We start from the raw sequence: 22,351 nt of genomic DNA, 5'->3' as shown, positions 1-22,351 counted from the left end.
CGGTGACATGTGCTGTTTTATGCGGTGACATGTGCTGTTTTATGCGGTGACATGTGCTGTTTTATGCGGTGACATCATGTGCTGGTTTATGCGGTGACATCATGTGCTGGTTTATGCTGTGACATCATGACATAAGATCTCTATACACTCTAAAAAGGGAAATACTCATTTGTCTGGTGAGAGAGTTCGTCATTACATCATTAAACCATTGGCTTGGGTAGGTCTTCACACCTCCGCACCAGTCGCCTATAGCGCTGCTGTTCTCTTACACCTTACAGGGCCCTATGGACCCCCATGATATTCAGGATAAGATACTATGTAACCTTTATTGCTACACCAATGAGTCCATCCCATACAATAAGGTGCACGGAATCCAGTACCAACCAGACGACCAATGAAACGGACGATGACGGCCGGCACCCTCCGTATACTATATACATAGAGCGGACTATTCCTCTGAATTAATGAAGAGATTCATGGACAGATTGTAGGCCGCAATGCAAATGTTCTAAAGCCTCTAATTATCCGTTCATTAATGATATTTAATAGTGATATTGATCACGAGTCCCTTCAATATCTCTGTAAATGAACAATTATCGGATAATTATAATTCTGCTGGAATTTAATATGTTCTGAAATCAACGGAGAGCAATTATGTGATGTATGAAGTGCTGCGGGGTCTGCGCTGAGCGAGGAGCATGTGGGACCCGCAGGAAAGTCAGGACGTCATCGTAGTTATCTCGTGGGAGGGATTAACTCTTTCCGTCATTAGAATAACAGGGACCGGGACTGTAGGACACGGCTGAATGGCGCAGATTTTCCCATTTGCTGTGCGAGTTAATTGTTCCCTGCTGTCAGCCAAGCTGGGGAGAGACCGACTGTACGGCAGGTGAATAAAATGTATTGTTCTCTGTTACCCTCCCCCAGCTGGAAATGGGAGATAACTGTAGAACAGGTTAATTTAATCTAGTGCTCTCTGTTATCAGCCATTTCAAGTTTTTGTGGGGTTTTTTTGGGGTGGGGGAGGCGGAGTGTAGGAAAGGGTAATACAATCCAGTGCTCTCTGTTATCAGCCATTTCAGGCTGGGGAGAGAATTACTGTAGGGCAGGTTAATACAATCTGTTTCTCTCTGTTATCAGCCAGTTCGGGTCGTAGTTTACTTAAATGGACTGAGTAACAGAAAGTGTATAAAACTCCCCGCCCCCATGATCCCTACTTTGTCACGTATCTCCAGAGCTGAGATCCAGAGACCTTTATATCACATGTGACTGATATCAGCGGTGAGTCTTTATAATTAAACTGCACTATTATAAGCGCTGGACTTTAGGGTTAGTGGCCCTTTAAAATAATGTCCGTCTCAGTGATTTACTTCATAGGACTATATATAGGGCCGCAGAGGAGTTGAGGGGTCAGTTTGGGTTGTTGCCCCGTATAATATTTACATTAGAACGTTTTCCCAGCAGGTGACATCCCATATGGACCCGTTCATTACCCCCATTAGGGTTTGTAACCCAGCACAATAATATAATAGACGACCACTTTCATATTTGCTGCTTTAGGGGATTTCTGGGACTTTTTTTTTTTTTTTGCCATAAATTTTGTCAATTGACCAATCTACCCTCATTAAAGGGGATGTCCAGTATAGAAACCTCATTGTCATACACCCTATAGGTGAATTCTGGGGTAATAAAGGGGTGTCCTCTCCTCAGTTTAGGATCCTCACCTCTCGGTCAGAGTGGAGAGCGGTTACATAGAATGTCTCTCTCCCTGGACCTGAACTGTCCTGCATTACACAGACAACACATTGATATGAATGGACACTGTGTAATGCTACATTTATCCTGTGGTGGCGCTGCAGGGAAACTGAACACCTACTGACAGGTTTCCCCGCAGATCACAGCTGATCGCTGGGGGTCTCCGCAGGGGGGGGGACTTTGTGATCAGATTATTGTCATAGGAAGTTGGGATTGTCCAAAGCGGAGGACCACTTGAAGAATTCTGCACGCGGTCTTCGCCGTCACACTCCATAGAAGTGAGTTGAAGATGTGGTCAGAGCGGAGCGGGCGTCAGAACCCTTTATCATAAACCTCCACTTTCCGTGTTTTAGTTTTGTATTTTTCTTCTTTGGCAGCTCGGCACGTATTCTCTCGCGCTGCTCTGAACGCTTCCAATAATGGAAATGACCGGCTCTGCCTGTTGCAGCACTCGACTCGTTTTCATTAAATTAGCGCGGCGTATCAGTAATTGCTGGCAGTTTTTCATAATTACCCCATGGAAAGGGGTAAACGCTCGTTACGCCGCTGACTTTTTGATGCCCTTGAGTGAAAGACGATGGTTGTGAAAATTACAATTCCTGCTCGATCGCCTCAGATTCATGGTTACAATTTGTTAGAATTCAATGACTGAGCAGAAGACGCCGGCGCTGCTTAGCTACAGCCGGGAAAGTGGCTCCACAAAGACGTCCATCTGATACTGCGCCAAAGTGATTGTATTGTTATGGGGGGTCTAGAACATACCATAAATATGGACAGATCAGGTTTACATAGGACTGCAGCGTCTTCTTGCAACTTTTACTAACAACGTTTTGTTACATTTTACTGTTCTTCAGTTTTTATATTATGTAACAATTGATAGTGTCGGTTCCCTTGTGTATGGCCCATCACTCTCTATATCTGCAACTGTGAGCGAGTGCCCTGGATAAAGCTGTCCTGTGCTGTATCTAAGGGCAGCAAACACAGCAACTCCTGCATACACTGAACGAGGCTCCTCTGACTGTCACTAAATGGGGTCCCTGTGGCTGTCACTTTCATCAAGATACTGTGACTGTTATGGGGAACCCTATGGCTATCGCTCATCACGATCCTGTGACTGTCACTGAATGGGGGTCCTGTGGCTGTCACTGTTATGGGGGATCCTATGGCTATCCCTTTAATCTAAATCAAGTGATTGTGACTGTTATGGGGGGCCCTGTTGCTAACTTTGTCGATGACTATTTTGGGGTACTGTTGTATGAACTACATAGAAACATACAGCGGAGTAACTATGGAGGGTGCCGACACATACAGCACCACATGATGAGTAGAGTGTGTACGTCTTGGTACTGATTTTGTGCTGGCCCTTGACCAGCTGAGTGGTCGGTGAAACGCTTGGCATCTGAAAGGATCTATTGGCCCTCCAAAAGCCCCAAGCGCATGGTGGTGCACAGTGATGGATCCCTCCTAAGCTGTCAGTTAATTGAATAACTTTCCTCTGGTCTTTATGCTTAGCTTAATTTTCATTCTTTATGCTTGCTGTTAGTGAATGGAAACCTTGTTGACATTCAAAGGCTTAAAACCTGCCTTTACGTAATCCTTTTCACAGCTGAGGGTTCGTTATGATGTTTGGCCTTAGGGGTGTGGGCAGCTGCCTCTGCTGAATGGGCACCTCACATGGCCTGGCGCCCGAGGTTTGTGACTACCATAGAACGTAATAATAATTGTATGTCTCGCTATTAGATTACCTTCTGTATGGAGCGGTTACTATATGTTGGTATGATTGAGCACTGTATGGCGGTAGGCAGCTGCTACTTTGGCGCTATACAGTATATTATTCTGGTGGTGGAGGCTGCACCGTATAGAATTGGTAGTAAGCCAAATTTATGGAAGTGTGAATTGGCCGATATATGGCACCATACTGTATGGCGTGTATACTGGGGCACTGTTTAGTATGGTTAGTGGTACTATATATTACTTTATGACTGTACACCATATGGGGGAAGTAGGTGCCAAGAAGATACCGCACAGGGCACCAACCAACATAAGGCCGGCCAATTGTATCCAGACAATCTTCTGTGAGCTGATGCATATCCCCTGCACTGATACATTGTAACAAATGATCAGAACATATTAATGATTGGATTCTAGCAGCCACATTGTTGACTTTTACGGTGATTTTTTATTTGTGCTCTCGTGAAACGTGCCGGCCGCAGATTAAGGGAACCACCGTTTTTCTCCCTTTATTGACTTGGAAACATTGCAGGTGGAGACGCCAGGCAGCTGAATCCATGGAGGGAAGGGATACGTTACACAGCGCGGCGTGTTCACTACTGGAGATTGTTCCATGCGCTCCGCTGTTCTGCGGTGACTTTGTTGGCACCGTGTCAGGCAGACTGTTAGCAGAGCCGAATACGTCCCCAATATCGCAGATTACCCATAGAGCTAATTCTGCTCAGAAGCCGAGCGTCCGGAAAATGATCACAATTCCTCTGTAAGAACGCCAGACAAGTCTTAAGAACTTCATTCCGGCTTTAGTACGAGGTAATCTATAGAACGCCACTAGTCCTCTGCCGCTCACACCGAAGGCCCAATGGTGGAGACTGGGAGGTCGGAAAACCGTCCGCCTTCTACAAATTTCCCAGCAGTCCTCACACCATGAAGGACGGTGATGAACCAGATCTTTATGAAAATTCGGATGTTTCACCTAATTCTAATTTTCAGTTCTTCTTCTTTTTTTTTTTTTTTTTTTTTTTTTAGGAAACCATTTATTGCTATTTGGAAACCATCAACAAGTTGATTGATTGATCGGATCACTTCTTTGTTGCTATTCTAATTATGTGTGTATCGAGAACAGCTCCACTGTTTCAATATCTGATGCTTATTAACATATCACAATATTCTGATTAACATATGAATAGCAAATACATTAGTTGGGAATGAATGGGTTAATGAGACGAATGCCGGGGTTATTAAGGAGACCCGATTAGATTTACCGCTACATAGCGGGGCAACGTTACGCATTTAAAGTCCCAATATAGCAGATGGGAGTTTGTCAAATCTAGAGAAGTGAGCTCGTGATGTATCGCGATATCACCGTATATTCTATGTGGTTTTCCATGTGGCGGCAGGTAAACCCCCGACATTAACCTGACCCTGTGAGCTATGACCCTGCATTAAAAACCAGTGAAACAACTAATTCAGCTCTGCTACCTGTGGACGAAATGCAAACCTATAATAACACAATAAGATCCATCAACAGCAACTTATTTACTTTCAAACTGAAATTTCTCGTCTACACTTCATAGCATAAAAATGGGCTGAAAAATAAATAAAAACATTAATTAAGATAATGATTGGGATATCCTAATGATGCGGAGTTAATGAGGCAATGTCAGCCTAAGGTGGAGTATCACTTTAAGATCCATCTAGATGTCGGTTGTGCAGCAGGATTGGATACGTAGCCGCTTTGCAATCTGTACTTATTACTGGCATCTCTCCAAAGTGTTCCCATAATATTTTATAGGGCTGCGGGGAAATCTAACACATCAAAATGTATATGAACATCGCTATATATACAGAGTTACAACAAGCTCCTCAGTGCCGCAACAGCAGGAGAGGATGATGGGAGTATTGTACTTGATGCTAATAGAATAATTATAATAAGAGATCAGTCCTGAAGTGTTTGTAGGATTTGCAGCTGCGGTTGGGTCCCGTAATGTTGCACAATGACGTCATGACTATCCATTAGAACTGGATCACGAATCAAATACGTCATATTTTTACACCATGTGATGTCATTGTATAGGACGACATGTGATGTCATCGTATAGGACGACATGTGATGTCATAGACCTCTAGGCAGTAAGTCTACCCATAGCTCCTCCACTGGGGCTACACAAATAACCAATTCAGACATTCCTGAAACATCTGGTCTCCTATATAGATAACAGAAGCCGACTCCAGCTGTATGTGGCCCTTGAGTGATCGTCACAGTGGGCCCCTGTGCACCCTAGATCATGTTTATCCAGATGATCAAGTGGAACCTGTAATTTTCCCAAGTTTGCCCGGTGCTGACGTTGACCCAGTGGGATAATAATCACTGATGATGGGATAATAATCACTGTGTCCATCAGTGGTGGAGACAGAAAGCAAAGGTCACCCGTGCAAGAACAGTTTATGGGCTCCTTGATCTCCAATCGCTCAATAAAAAAAACACCCCCCAAATTCTCCAACAGTTCACCAGTAATTGTGTATGGACTGGATAAGTGTCAGTTTTCACTGTAGTTCTTGAATTATATTCATTAACCAAAAGCATCAAAATGAGCAGGGCTATAAGTCAATCCCAGATAGGGGAGTGCTACAGTGCAAGGAATTGTGGGAGGACATATAAAAGCAGCCGGGTATATTTTATCCAAGACCACCTTCGATTATCAATACATCGCCTGTGAATGTGATCTATGGGGCCTCATAAATACTGTAAATCTTTGTACCGACCCCAAACAGGAACATCTGCGCTACGCCTTACGCTTATAACGGAAGCCATAACGCTGTGCCGTATCCGTCTCACCATGGATCCGAACGACGCCCGATGGACTCTATTGACTTCTTTGACTCCATTGCAGTTCCTGTCATTCTGAGAGTACAAATAGAGTAGCGTACTGCGCAATTCTTGCTGTCAGAAGTGACATGAACCTCAACGGAACCACCGACAGGATGCAGCCTAAGGCTCTGTTCACATCTGTGTAGGCGGCTTCGTTACATGTTTCATTGCAGATTCCATTGTTATTGCCGGACAAGAAAGCGCTGCATGCTCCACTATTTTCTCCAGCAAAATGACGGACACCGTGACGAAAACACAAGTCAATGGGTTCCGTCGGGCGCCGTTGGTGTTCGTCATGCGATGGGGTCGGCGGCTACGGTTTTTCGCCGGTCTGCTCTTATGATGGACGTTGGAAAGCCTGAATGCAGATGTGAGCGAAGCCTTAGAAAGTCTTTGCGTCTTGAGTCGTTCCATTTCAGCAGTCACATGACCCGCGCCGGATCCTTTTTTCCGTGTTATTTCTCTTTCTGTTCTGGAGTTTAATTAACTAATTACTTTTAATCTATGAATTTCGAAGTCTTTATGCGCCGGCTGCGCTGGTACGGTGTCTGCCGCTTTCATCCCATTGTGCGTCTGTCAGCTGCTCGCCCTTGATTGAGTTTTGCCGCCGTTGTTGCAGCCACTTGACGCTTTAAAAATGATTCCTGCAAAAGAAAAAAGTTCTTTATAATATCATTTGTGTTCCTGTTGTTCCCTTTCATCAATTGCAGAATTAAACAAGGGAAGCTCTCGGGTTCCGTGAAAAGGCGAATATGAGGAGGTCACTGCGGGTCACGTTGCACAAAGTAACTTGAAATAGTCTTTTTATTGCCTTTTTTTCTTAATTTGCAGGAGACTCGGCAGATCGTTTTCATGCTTTTTTGATTGTTTTAGTTTTAATTGAGCAGATTTAGGGCTTATTTACACGAGCGTAGTTCACGTCCGTGAAAATCACGCACGTCGCACGGACCTATGTTGGTCAATGGGGCCTTTCAGACATTCCGTGTTTTTCACGCCGCATGTATCCGCTGCGTAAAACTCACAGCATGTCCTATACTTTAGCGTTTTTCGCGCATCACGCACCCATTGAAGTCAATGGGTGCGTGAAACCGCGCACAACACATGGACGCACTTCCGTGTGCCGCGCGTGATTCGTGCTAAAGTTTTTTAAGAAATGAAGGGAATAATAAAACGACCTTCTTCATTTCTGTTTATAAACCTCAAAACCGCATGTCATAACGATGCCATATGCGCAAAAAACACGCAGCCACGCACCAAACACTGATGCCACACGGAACTGCAACGCATCAAAAACGCAGCATTTTTTGCGCGCGCAAAATGCACACGTTCGCGTAAATAAGGCCTTAAAAACGTTGCATAGAAACACGCCGAAAACTGAACGGGGGCTGGGCCAGAGGCGATGGAAAGTGTAATGGGGGGGACTGATGACTTAAACACCAGTTTTAAAATATTGGCGGAAAATGCACCAAAATTAAGGAATTTGGCGCATCCTTGGCTGCCGTTCTACAGAAATACACATCTATGCTTGCTATGAGCAGGTGTGGACTTGCGCCATAACTTATGTTAATTCAAAAAGTGGCGAAAGAAGTAAAAAAAAAAAAATTTGTAGCGCAAAGAAGTTGTGAGCCGAAATATAGTGTTATTTTTGTTGTTGTTTTTTTTTTAAATGCCCGAAAACTGGAGTAAACCTTTGAAATGTTCCCTTCAATGTGTGTGGATGATGGGGCAGGTTTCGGTAATGGAGGGGCCCACGCTTGCGTCTTTTGCTACTCGCTAATGCCAAGAGCCATGTCCTTACTAAAGTTCAATCTAAAGTTCAATCTTAATTAACATTTATTTAAATTTATTTATTTTGTATTGATCCTCAATTATATGACATTATACACCAGTAACATCCAGAGCTGCATCCAGAATTTTACTGGCTTCCTGTTCGCTCTCAGGACCTCACATCTATTTGCTGACCCGTTTTGGTTCAGTGTCTGTATATTCCTTGATTTGCTTAAATACAATGTGGGTGATGAGTTGTAGTGTTTATACTAAAGGTCTGGTACAAGTGATTTTCCATTCACATCCAAAGCTGCATTCAAAATTTAGCTGGCTTCTAAAACATCCGTATCTTTACAGCACTTGCTTTACAAACAGGGTTGTTCCGAAGCAGCTTTCTCAACGGCAAGCCGATCACCAAGAGTCCGGCTGGGCATTTCTATTACTATTAACACCGTAACGTAGTATGTGAGTCTAAAATAAAAACATAAGTCTGTCCTAAATCTGCAATGTTGATCCAGAGGAAACAAAAACCATCATGAAAAACAATTTTCCTGATTTTGGAGAGATAAAAATCCTTCCCGACTCCGATATGGCGATCAGAACAAGTCCCTGGATCCTCGACCCATCGTCAGTAATCTAGTGTTAATGACTTGTAATATTATTACACTCCAGAAAGACATTCACTTTCACTGAATTCACTATGACAACTTTCTCTGGCAGAGTTCCATAGTGTGACTGCTCTTACAGTAAAGAATCCGCTTCTATATCTGCGTAGAAACCTTCTTTCCTCTAAATACAGACGATGGCCCCTTGTTAGAAACTACTGTACATCTCCTACAATGCAGAGCAAGACCTCAGATCAGCTGTTAAGGGTATGTTTATGGTGGATATTTGAATTGTGACTGCAGCTCTGGAGGTGACTAGAGTATAAACGTTGTACATCAAGATTAATATAATATGGGGAATATGTTGGAGCTATATAAATTTAAGGGGATATTGCTATTTTAAGAATTTACGGATTGTTTGCGATTTCTAAAGCTGCTGACTGTGAAACGAACACATGAAATACTCCGAGATAGTGACACCCCCAGCATGAATGATGATGATGAGGGTAATGATTTGTAACAATATCTTGTTTGCCTTGTTGTAACAGAGGTTTTCTCGTAGCTGCAGTTATTTCATTCAACCATTTGCTACAAAGTTGCACTTTATTTCTAGAATAGCTACATGCAATAAGTGATGTCAGCAGCAGGTCGCTGGAGGTTGTATGGGGCATCTAGAGGGGGTATGGATGAGAGGTATCTGCAGGGGGTCTAGTTGGGTGGAGTATAGGTACCCACCTTCCAGTGCAGGCACCGAGTCTCTATACAATGGCCGCACATGGGAGATTTGTAGTCTCTTTCCTCATTGACAGTTTGGATGTTTCTAGACGTCTAATCAGGAAGTCGGTGAAAATTAAAGTCTCTTCGTAAAAAGCCATAAACCCCTACTGCGCTTTTTTTTCCCATCTGATTGATACTATTGAACTGAAGCAAACACGCTCCAGAGAGTTCAACATATTTCTGTGCTGAGAGATGCTACAATCTACAAGAGCTATAAATAAGCTGCGGTTAATTCAGGTCTTGTCAAATAAATGTTGTTAGATTGTGAGTTCTACGGCTCAAAACCTGTGGTTCCTTTATGTGTAAGGTGCAGACCCGGATCTAGAGGCATAACTTAAAGTTACAGTCTATTGATCATAAACACAATGATGTCACAGTACAGGGATAATAAATACAGTGATGTTATAGTACAGGATAATAAATACCGTGATGTCATATTACAGGATAATAAACACAGTGATGTCATAGTACATGGAAAATAAACAGTGATGTCATAGTACAGGTTAATAAACACAGTGATGTCATAGTACAGGGATAATAAATACTGTGATGTCATAGTACAGGATAATAAACACAGTGATGTCATAGTACATGGAAAATAAACAGTGATGTCATAGTACATGGAAAATAAACACAGTGATGTCATAGTACATGGAAAATAAACACAGTGATGTCATAATACAGGATAATAAACACAGTGATGTCATAGTACATGGAAAATAAACAGTGATGTCATAGTACATGGAAAATAAACACAGTGATGTCATAGTACAGGATAATAAACACAGTGATGTCATAGTACAGCGAACAAACAGTGATCTCACACTACAGAGAAAATAAACACAACAATATCACAAAACAGAGATAATAAGAACAGTGATGTCATAGTACAGGAATTATAAACACAGTGATGTCACAGTACAGAGATAAAAAAATGCAGTGATATCACAGTACAGAGATAATAAACACAGTGATGTCACAGTATAGAGATCATAAATACAGTGATGTCATAGTACAGGGATAATAAACACAGTGATGTCATAGTACAGGATAATAAACACAGTGATGTCACAGTACAGAGATCATAAATACAGTGATGTCATAGTACATGGAAAATAAACAGTGATGTCATAGTACATGGAAAATAAACACAGTGATGTCATAGTACAGGATAATAAAGACAGTGATGTCATAGTACAGCGAACATAAACCGTGATCTCACACTACAGAGAAAATAAACACAACAATATCACAAAACAGAGATAATAAGAACAGTGATGTCACAGTACAGGAATTATAAACACAGTGATGTCACAGTACAGAGATAATAAACCGTGATCTCCCAGTACAGAGATAAAAAAAATGCAGTGATATCACAGTACAGAGATAATAAATACAGTGATGTCATAGTACAGGGATAATAAACACAGTGATGTCATAGTACAGGGATAATAAATACAGTGATGTCACAGTACAGGATATTAAACACAGTGATGTCATAGTACATGGAAAATAAACACAGTGATGTCATAGTACAGAGATAATGAACAGTGATGTCATAGTAGAGGGATAATAAATACAGTGATGCCATAGTACAGGATAATAAACACAGTGATGTCATAGTACAGGATAATAAACACAGTGATGTCACAGTACAGAGATAATAAACAGTGATGTCATAGTATAGGAATAATAAACACAGTGATGTCATTGTACAAAGGTAATAAACCTAATGTTATTAATATCATTGGGGATTCCGTGCTCTGATGGGGAATGTAGTGGATGTAGAGTGTATAGAGTGCAGTCAATGTTAGTCAGCAGTCATGAAAATCACTCTTAAAAAATTTGAAAATCCTCCAGAATTGATTTGCACAATGTCAATTTCCCTACAAAGAGCAAAACACGTAGAGAAAGTTTTATTTCCTGCGAATAAAAACTGAAAAAAATCCGTAATTTCTATAGAAGTACAGTAAAATGCTTCTCGTCTACACGAGAAATAAGTGATTGTTGTAAAAATCCCAAAATCTAAAGCTCAAACAAGTCCAGACAGAAGACAGTAGAGAATTCGATAAATCGGGTAGAAAAAAAATCTGAAAATACTCAACTACGCTTAATAAACCAAAACGCAGCAGGACGACTCGTCACTATATGAAGTTTCCATGAATGTCTTATTATGAGGGCTCTTAGACATTATGGCTGCCGGATGACACATTAGATCATCTGTGTGAACTTGAGAACATGTTAGACTCGAGAGGGTGTAGGTATCGTAAAAGCCGCCCATCAGCTGCTAAAGGGCACATAGGGGGGGGGGGGGACAGACGCTGAGGTTCGCCCCATTGAGGTGAACCTGCCATAGTAATAATAGTACCATATAGTCCATAAATAATTCCACCAAACCTTTCTTAAAAACCATTTAGTTCCCACATGATACTGCTATCCAGTGCCTATATCATAGTCCGATACATTGAACCCATAACAGTGCTATTCAGTGTTCGAAAAACATGACCATAGAGTAACAATATACAGTCCCATATAGTAAACACATAACAGTGCCATATAATTCTCAAATAATAACACCCAAATACTGCCGCTGTCTAGTGCCTAAATAATACCATAGGGAAGACCATAGGTTAAGCTTTCAACAAGGCACCCGAGGGTTTATAATGGACCATGCTTGGTAGGGACCTGCTAGTAAATGGCCATCATGTCCATTGAACGATCCGGCTCGAATTAATTTATTATTTAAAATTTGTCAATTACTGCAAATATTCTGTTTAAGCAATAATTCATGTGAGACCACCACTGAAATAAAAACCGATGTATATAATGTACGGTATTTGCCTAAAGTTCAGAAACAAAATAGTTAGAACTGACGGTTTTTCTTGGCATGCGCCAGTCGGCTTGTTAGTCGTTTCTTGAGTTAATCCGTTTTAAATATATTTTCTGGGAATTTATTTTCATACTTTCTGGCAGCGCGAACCCATCTGGGTTAGAAAATCCGATTAACATCTCCAGAAGTGCATTTAATTTATTAGCGTATCCCGTTATAAGGAATGAATAATGTAATTCTGTTTAATCACGTGCTGGAGGAGGAATGTTCCTGAGAGCTATGCAAGGAAGAGAAGTGGGAGCAAATCACCCCAAGGGTTGTTCTAACAGGGGGACCGGCTTATTAGTTTCAAGCGTGATTCCACATCCAAAAAATGTCACAGTTCCGATCTATAGAAACCGTCAAACAACTTTGTCAATGCTTTGCTTTGAGTTAGGCTCTGTTCACATCTGCGTTGGGGTCCCGTTCCGTCGGAGCTTTCCGTCAGAGCGTGACCCTGAACAGACACAGATGGAAACTAGAGGTTTCCGTTTCCATCACCATTGATTTCAATGGTGATGGATCTGGTGCCCATGGTTTCTGTTTGTCTCTGTTGTGCACCGGATCCGTCGTTTTGCCGGAAGCAATAGAATAGTCGACTACGCTATTGCTTCCGGCAAAACGACAGGTCCGGTGCACAACAGAGACAAACGGAAAACCACAGGCGCCGGATCCGTCACCATTGAAATCAATGGTGATGGAAACGGAAACCTCTGGTTTCCATCTGTGTCTGTTCAGGGTCCCGTTCTGACGGAAAGCTCCGACAGAACGTCAGAACGGGACCCCAACGCAGATGTGAACAGAGCCTTATTTCTTGTATGTTTCTTCATTCATATACAGAGTGGCTTTCAAAATTCTGCTGGTTGCTCTTGGAAACAGACGACAATTTAGCTCCACCCTTCTGTCAGACATGTGACATAACCAATTTGCTCTAGTTGTGTGACTTCTCTCCCACAATACACTGCTCTCTGGTAATCGGAAACCGGCAGAATTATGAATGTAGCTCAAGTAAAAGAAAGTATTTATAATGTTAGTCCGCCTTTTATGAAGATTTTAACTGTGTAACTTTGTAAAAATTTGCTCAAAATTTGAAGGATTTACATGATTTTGTTATCCATCGAAGCCAATCAGACTTCGGCTTGGCTACAGACACTAAATTCTTGTGAAATTTTCAGTCCAACGCATTTTGTGTAGGGTTAGATCTTCTGAGTGTTCTATCACTGGAGCTCCATTGACCACTTCAGGCATAGGGCCACCGTTCTACTCTGTCATCAACATGGTGCAGATAGAGGGTTTGCTGCCAGGTCCCCAGGTGCCCAGCATCTCAACCTGTCTTACTGTTTCTCCCAATATCAGGTGGCCAGGGTATCTAATGTCATCCATGGGATGTAGGAGTGTCAGTCGTGTTGATCCTGACCTCATTAGGGGTTAGTCGTCAAGTATCCATAGAATCCTTAGTGCATTATACTGATGAAAGGTCACCGTTGATTGGTTACTTTATTGATACTTTTTGACTGTTTTTATAAATGAAATGTACTCTGAGATGTATATTGCCTAATATTTTCAAAAATATTGATTGGAGATTTTCATTTTTTATTTTAGGGCCAAAATGTGTTTGGACTGGATGTCATTGAAACTCCCGAAGGAGACAAGTGGCCCCAACTTATTGTCCAGCAAAGTCTGGACAGAGAGCAGAGGGATACTTATGTCATGAAGATCAAAGTGGAAGACGGTGGGAACCCGCCGAGATCGAGTACGGCAATTTTGCAAGTCACGGTGACCGACGTCAATGATAATCGTCCTGTTTTTAAGGATAAAGACATTGAAGTGAATATTCCAGAAGACGCTGCTGTGGGAACCTCCGTGACACAACTTCATGCAACAGATGCTGACCTGGGCTCAAATGCCAAGATTCACTTTTATTTTGGAAACCAGATCTCCAACCTTGCCAGGCGTCATTTTGCTATTGATAATAATACCGGATTAATTACAGTTCGGGAGCCCCTGGATCGTGAAGAAACTCACTTCCATAAATTGACCGTCTTAGCAAGTGATGGAAGTTCCACTCCATCTCGAGCCACCGTCACCATAAACATCACAGACGTAAATGACAACATCCCATCGATTGATACAAGGTATATTATAAATCCTGTTAATGGAACTGTGCAAATATCCGAGAAGGCGCCAATTAATACAAAAATAGCCCTGATCACAGTTACTGATAAGGATGCCGATCTTAATGGCAAGGTGACTTGTTTCACAGACCATGATGTCCCCTTTAGGTTAAAGCCAGTGTTTGACAATCAGTTTTTATTGGAGACCGCGGCCCCTCTGGATTATGAAAGCACCAGGGAATATGCAATCAAAATCGTTGCCTCTGATTCTGGAAAGCCACCACTCAACCAATCCGCTATGCTTCTTATTAAAGTAAAGGATGAGAATGACAATCCTCCAGTTTTTACTCTTCCAGTAATTGGTCTGTCTTTTGTGGAAAACAACCCTCCTGGCACAGAGCTGACCAAAATCAGTGCAACCGATGCAGACAGCGGGCGCAACGCTGAGCTGAGTTACATGCTGGCCCCCAATGCCCCATCTATATTTAACCTTGATAGGCGGACGGGTATTCTTACCGCTGTAAGGAAACTGGACAGGGAGAAGCAGGACAGGTATACCTTTACAGTGATTGCTAAGGACAATGGAATGCCCTCCTTGCAAACCAATACCACAGTGTTCTTATCAGTCCTTGATCAAAATGATAACAGTCCCTCGTTCACCCATAATGAATACAACTTTTATGTGCCAGAGAATTTGCCCACTTATGGCACGGTTGGGCTCATCACGGTAACGGATGAAGATCTAGGGGAGAACTCTGAGTTTACTCTCTCACTTGTCAATGCAAAGGATAATTTTTTAATTGATCCTCATACAGGAGTCATTAAACCAAATATAACGTTTGACAGGGAGCAACAAGGGTCATACACCTTCCAAGTGAAGGCCGTTGATCGAGGAACTCCTCAAAAGTCATCAACGGTGAAAGTGACCATATTTGTTGAGGACGTCAATGATAACCGGCCTGTATTTGTCATCCCGTCCACTAATTATTCATGTGAATTGGTGCCCATCTCAACCAACCCTGGGTCTGTTGTAACCAAAGTCTTTGCCGTGGATAATGACACTGGGATAAATGCCGACTTACGTTACAGTATCATAGGTGGGAACTCCAGGGGTCTATTCACCATTGATGAAAGGAGTGGCAACATTAGCTTGAAAGAAAAAATTATTGCCGGCGATCATGGTTTACACCGACTCGTCATAAAAGTAAATGACTCTGGGAAACCGGAGCCTTTTCATACTCTTGCTCTGGTGCATTTGTTTATCAATGAAACCATCACTAATGGATCTTATGTTCAAGAACTTGTGAGGAGAAACATGGAAACGCCGGTTGGGCAGAACATCGGAGATGGAGAGATAACACCACAGACCAACGACTACATCAAAATCATCATTGCAATCATTGCGGGGACCATGACCGTGATCTTGGTCATTTTTGTCACTGCTCTGGTACGTTGTCGCCAAACCCCCCGCCATAAAGTGGTTCAAAAGAACAAACAGAGTGGAGAATGGGTTTCTCCGAACCAAGAAAACCGGCAAATCAAGAAAAAGAGGAAGAAGAAGAAGCGTTCTCCAAAAAACCTCCTCCTCAATTTTGTTACTATAGAAGAATCTAAGACCGAGGATCCCGCCCATGAACACATTAATGGCACATTGGACATCCCGGTGGAGTTAGAAGAGCAAACTATGGGGAAATATAATTGGGGCACCACTCCGACTACTTTCAAGCCCGATAGTCCAGATCTGGCCAAGCACTACAAGTCCGCTTCTCCGCAACCCACCTTCCAGATAAAGCCCGAGACACCGGTTCCTCCTAAAAAACATCACGTCATTCAGGAACTACCACTTGACAACACATTTGTTGTGGGATGTGACTCGTTGTCTAAGTGCTCCTCCAGCAGCTCGGATCCTTACAGTGTCTCGGAGTGCAGTTGTCAAGGAGGCTTCAAGGCACCCGGCCAAATTCACACACGACAGGTAATCTAGAAATACTTTCCTCTTTGTCCTTAATTCATGTGGAATTTCACAGTTTCTGATTCTCGGTTCTGTCTTAGAATCTTTAGCATTTTGTTGAAGCCGATTACAAGTCAATGAAATAGTCACTGCTTGGCCGAGGCCTCAAAACACAAACACGTAAGGATTCATCGAGGTTAGAATTTAAATTTAGGCTGGTGGAAAATTGAATGCTAAATAATTAGCATTTCGGCTGCTCTGGCCTGTAGATGGCAATGCAGCTCTCTGCCGTAGAGTCGAGTTCTAGTTTAGGAACTTGAAGAAACAATATGAAGGTGGTAACTGGATGTGTAGGACTCTGGGCCGGGTGCAACGCTATAAAGCCGTGCAGAATCTGACCAGTGCGTCTTATGGTGATGGGATGGACTGAGCCTTATTGCAGGTCCTTCACTATGAACAGGAATGAGCAGAAGGTGGGATGGGAATATTGTAATTTCCTTTTTATAGAGGATCATTATCGGAGCCGTGCGCTTGCTGCACATTCGGGTTTTTCAGGCTCCGTCTAGATAGGGACAGAAAACGGACACCAATCAATGCTGATGTCAACTTGTTTTTATAGCAATTCTGGATGTACTAGAAATCCTAATGCTGCTCCCCTATATATATATATATATATATATATATATATATGATATATATGTCATCATGCAGGGGGGGGGGCATCCCATAGCTGCAACCTGCGCAGCTTCACGGGGGCACAGTAGGTAAAAGGACCCACTTACCATCATGACACATCCTGCCGTCCATGAGATTGCATGTAAATGACTAATGAGATGATGAATTTCATGGCTCACATTTCCCAGAGAATTGTCAGAGAGACTTATGGGGGTGACCTATGATAATGGGGGGCCCATATGCTGTTCTTGTACGGGGGATCGCAGTTGTCTATGTTTTCCCCCTGTTGTAATGTACTACTAGGGCAGTCGCAGGTGTAGCATCTACTATGTGGATGAGGGGCCAAAGGGGCCACTCTCTACAGCCTCAGAAACTTCATAGGTCTACGACCATGATAACCACAAACTGGACACACTTGCTGCTGAAGGTGGTCATATGATGGAGTTGGGTCCTATTCCAAGTTTCCTACAGGACCCTATGGTGGCTTGTTACTCCCATACTGTATGTATTTGGAAGAAAAAAAATCTATTGTCTTCATAGAATTGATTTAGAGTCTGGAGTTGTCAGAAGGGGTATGAAGGAGTCCGGATGGATCTAGGAGGTCAGGGGGGTTAGGAAGGATCTGGAGCAGTCTGGAGGGGTATGGAGGCGTCATGAAGGTCAGGAGGGATCTGCAGAGGTTAGGAAGGATCTAGAGCAGTCAGGAGGGACCTGGAGGGGTTGGGCGGAATCTGTAGGGGGTCAAGATGGGTCTGGAAAGTCAGGAGGGGTCATGAGGGATCTGGAGGGGTCAGAAGAGGTATGTAGGCGTCATGAAGGTCAGGAGGGATCTGCAGAGGTTAGGAAGGACATAGAACAGTCAGGAGGGACCTAGGGGTTTGGGTGGAATCTGTAGGGGGTCAAGAGGGGTCTGGAAAGTCAGGAGGGGTCATGAGGGATCTGGAGGTGTCAGGAGAGTTATGGAGATGTCATGAAATCAGGAGGGATCTTCAGAGGTCAAGAAGGATCTAGAGCAGTCAGGAGGGACCTGGAGGGGTTGGGAGGAATCTGTAGGGGGTCAAGAGGGGTCTGGAAAGTCATGAGGGTTCTGGAGAGGTCCTGTCATTTGGCATTCTGAAATACCTTATAGAAAGAGTTCTATAGCCATAGGGCTCAAATGGCTCTCATGAGAACAGGGTCCCATTGTAGAAGAAACAACAAGTGCTGCCAAAATATCCACTGGAATTAGACGTATATTCATTTTTAATCTATTTCACTAAAATAGTTCCATTGCATAACAGACACGTGTGTTGTAATGTTATTACTGTCTTACTCTGGGTACAGGGCAGCGCTCTCGCCAACAGCTCTATGACTATTGTGATATGTAAAGTCGGAGGACCTCCATATCCCCGTTACCCTCCATGTGTCTTCTTATCGTGCTGCGAGGCGAAACTTAACGCGTGAATGAGATTTGCAAGATTATTAGTTTTGTGTTAAATGCTGCAAATGATGTGATGGAAATAAACGTTCTGTCTGTATGAACAGCGCTCATAAATGGGGAGATGATCAAGTTTAATTACATGTAGATGTGTCCCGTTCATAACGAGTAACCTTGTTATAACCTTTCAGAGCTGGAGGTAGCAGAGTTGTCCGTGTATTAGCAGAGTAGCTGCAGGTATTAATTATACGTTCCATCGTGAAGGCTGCGGGATGCTCTTCGCTCAGTGATTCTCTTTTATACGCCCAACATAGACAAATTTGTCACCGTACACAGGTTTCAGACGCCAACCGAAATCTATGGAAGAGTTGATCTGCCATTTTGGATTTTATTCATGGGGTGTCGGGTGCAGTCCTTAAAAAGTCGTTGAATGCAAACGACAGATCTGCATCCCATCAATAGAAGCCCAGACCAGACCACGGATCAAGGCAGACATCGAACAGTGATTTGTTGTTTTAGCTTATGGCGTTGTCGTCCAAACTGTCGACCATTGCGGACCTCTAATGTACGGCCGGCTTTACTCTGTGCAGTCAACGCTTATTTGTAATTGGCTCTTGCTTCTATTTTACTAGTAATTTTGTGCATCTTCAAAAACATTGAGGGTCGTTCAATTCACTGACTCTTCATCTGTATCAGTTGTACTGTATCCAACGTTTCACAGTGATTGACAATCTGCCCGGGATTAGACCATGTTTCATTGGCAAGTGCTTGATTTTATAGGCTCATGTCAAGGCTGCTATTAAGTGAAATCTTAAGACACACAGAAACCTTCCAATATAGAGCTCTGCATGGAAGATATTGATCTTCTGAGACGGCTGAGAATTATGGGGGTCCGCGTCATATTTCACTAGATTACAGTATAGTTACCGTTACCAGAGAAACCTGCGCAGGTATAAATACACGATGGACATTGACCAGGCGATTCTGTGAGGAAGGTGGAGAAGTTGTACAAATATTCTGAGAACGTCATTTATAGTGTGGACTCTCTACTCTTCTTTTCTTAGTGTAAATGTATCCTTATCCTGTACCCCAAGTGTCAGTGTATCATTATCCTGCACCCCAAGTGTCAGTGTACCTTATCCTGCACCCCAAGTGTCAGTGTACCTTATCCTGTACCCCAAGTGTCAGTGTATCCCTATCCTGTACCCCAAGTGTCAGTGTATCCCTATCCTGTACCCCAAATGTCAGTGTATCCCTATCCTGCACCCAAGTGTCAGTGTATCCCTATCCTGTTCCCCAAGTGTCAGTGTATCCTTATCCTGCACCCCATGTGTCAGTGTACCTTATCCTGCACCCCAAGTGTCAGTGTATCCTTATCCTGCACCCCAAGTGTCAGTGTATCCCTATCCTGTACCCCAAGTGTCAGTGTATCCCTATCCTGCACCCCAGGTGTCAGTGTATCCTTATCCTGCACCCCAAGTGTCAGTGTATCCTTATCCTGCACCCCAAGTGTCAGTGTATCCTTATCCTGCACCCCAAGTGTCAGTGTATCCTTATCCTGCACCCCAAGTGTCAGTGTATCCTTATCCTGCATCCCAAGTGTCAGTGTATCCTTATCCTGCACCCCAAGTGTCAGTTTATCCTTATCCTGCACCCCAAGTGTCAGTGTATCCTTATCCTGCACCCCAAATGTCAGTGTATCCCTATCCTGTTCCCCAAGTGTCAGTGTATCCTTATCCTGCACCCCAAGTGTCAGTGTATCCTTATCCTGCACCCCAAGTGTCAGTGTATCCTTATCCTGCACCCCAAGTGTCAGTGTATCCTTATCCTGCATCCCAAGTGTCAGTGTATCCTTATCCTGCACCCCAAGTGTCAGTGTATCCTTATCCTGCACCCCAAGTGTCAGTGTATCCTTATCCTGCACCCCAAGTGTCAGTTTATCCTTATCCTGCACCCCAAGTGTCAGTTTATCCTTATCCTGCACCCCAAGTGTCAGTGTATCCTTATCCTGCACCCCAAATGTCAGTGTATCCCTATCCTGTTCCCCAAGTGTCAGTGTATCCTTATCCTGCACCCCAAGTGTCAGTGTATCCTTATCCTGCATCCCAAGTGTCAGTGTATCCTTATCCTGCACCCCAAGTGTCAGTTTATCCTTATCCTGCACCCCAAGTGTCAGTGTATCCTTATCCTGCACCCCAAATGTCAGTGTATCCCTATCCTGTTCCCCAAGTGTCAGTGTATCCTTATCCTGCACCCCAAGTGTCAGTGTATCCTTATCCTGCACCCCAAGTGTCAGTGTATCCTTATCCTGCATCCCAAGTGTCAGTGTATCCTTATCCTGCACCCCAAGTGTCAGTGTATCCTTATCCTGCACCCCAAGTGTCAGTGTATCCTTATCCTGCACCCCAAGTGTCAGTTTATCCTTATCCTGCACCCCAAGTGTCAGTTTATCCTTATCCTGCACCCCAAGTGTCAGTGTATCCTTATCCTGCACCCCAAATGTCAGTGTATCCCTATCCTGTTCCCCAAGTGTCAGTGTATCCTTATCCTGCACCCCATGTGTCAGTGTACCTTATCCTGCACCCCAAGTGTCAGTGTATCCTTACCCTGCACCCCAAGTGTCAGTGTATCCCTATCCTGTACCCCAAGTGTCAGTGTATCCCTATCCTGCACCCCAAGTGTCAGTGTATCCCTATCCTGCACCCCAAGTGTCAGTGTATCCCTATCCTGCACCCCAAGTGTCAGTGTATCCCTATCCTGCACCCCAAGTGTCAGTGTATCCTTATCCTGCACCCCAAGTGTCAGTGTATCCTTATCCTGCACCCCAAGTGTCAGTTTATCCTTATCCTGCACCCCAAGTGTCAGTGTATCCTTATCCTGCACCCCAAGTGTCAGTGTATCCTTATCCTGCACCCCAAGTGTCAGTGTATCCTTATCCTGCACCCCAAGTGTCAGTGTATCATTATCCTGTACCCCAAGTGTCAGTGTATCCTTATCCTGTACCCCAAGTGTCAGTGTATCCTTATCCTGCACCCCAAGTGTCATTATCCTTTAACCCAAGTGTCAGTGTATCATTATCCTGTACCCCAAGTGTCAGTGTATCATTATCCTGTACCCCAAGTGTCAGTGTATCATTATCCTGTACCCCAAGTGTCGGTGTATCATTATCCTGTACCCCAAGTGTCAGTGTACCATTATCCTGTACCCCAAGTGTCAGTGTACCATTATCCTGTACCCCAAGTGTCAGTGTACCATTATCCTGTACCCCAAGTGTCAGTGTACCATTATCCTGTACCCCAAGTTTCCGCGTGTCATTATCCTGTACCCCAAGTGTCAGCGTGTCATTATCCTGTACCCCAAGTGTCAGCGTATCATTATCCTGTACCCCAAGTGCCAGTTTGTCATTATCCTGTACCCCAAGTGTCAGCGTATCATTATCCTGTACCCCAAGTGCCAGTTTGTCATTATCCTGTACCCCAAGTGTCAGCGTGTCATTATCCTGCACCCCAAGTGTCAGCGTGTCATTATCCTGCACCCCAAGTGTCAGCGTGTCATTATCCTGCACCCCAAGTGTCAGTGTGTTATTATCCTGTACCCCAAGTGTCAGCGTATCATTATCCTGTACCCCAAGTGCCGATTTGTCATTATCCTGTACCCCAAGTGTCAGCGTGTCATTATCCTGCACCCCAAGTGTCAGCGTGTCATTATCCTGTACCCCAAGTGTCAGCGTGTCATTATCCTGTACCCCAAGTGTCAGCGTGTCATTATCCTGCACCCCAAGTGTCAGCGTGTCATTATCCTGCACCCCAAGTGTCAGCGTG

General features: G+C 43.6%; 1 protein-coding gene across 4 annotated transcripts in view; it reads left to right on the top strand.

Moving 5' to 3' along the window:
• Positions 1-22,351, top strand: part of PCDH11X (protocadherin 11 X-linked) — a 1,026,455-nt gene that overhangs the window by 165,337 nt on the left and 838,767 nt on the right. For all 4 annotated transcript variants that reach the window (XM_075836602.1, XM_075836603.1, XM_075836605.1 and 1 more), the window contains exon 3: positions 13,976-16,462. In XM_075836602.1, the coding sequence (XP_075692717.1) occupies positions 13,976-16,462 (2,487 nt within the window). The remainder of the gene's footprint in view (positions 1-13,975; positions 16,463-22,351) is intronic.

Source organism: Rhinoderma darwinii, chromosome 8, assembly GCF_050947455.1.
Source record: "Rhinoderma darwinii isolate aRhiDar2 chromosome 8, aRhiDar2.hap1, whole genome shotgun sequence".
NCBI lineage: Eukaryota > Metazoa > Chordata > Amphibia > Anura > Rhinodermatidae > Rhinoderma > Rhinoderma darwinii.
The sequence above is the reverse complement of the archived record's forward strand: the minus strand, read 5'-3'. Positions and strand labels throughout refer to the sequence as shown.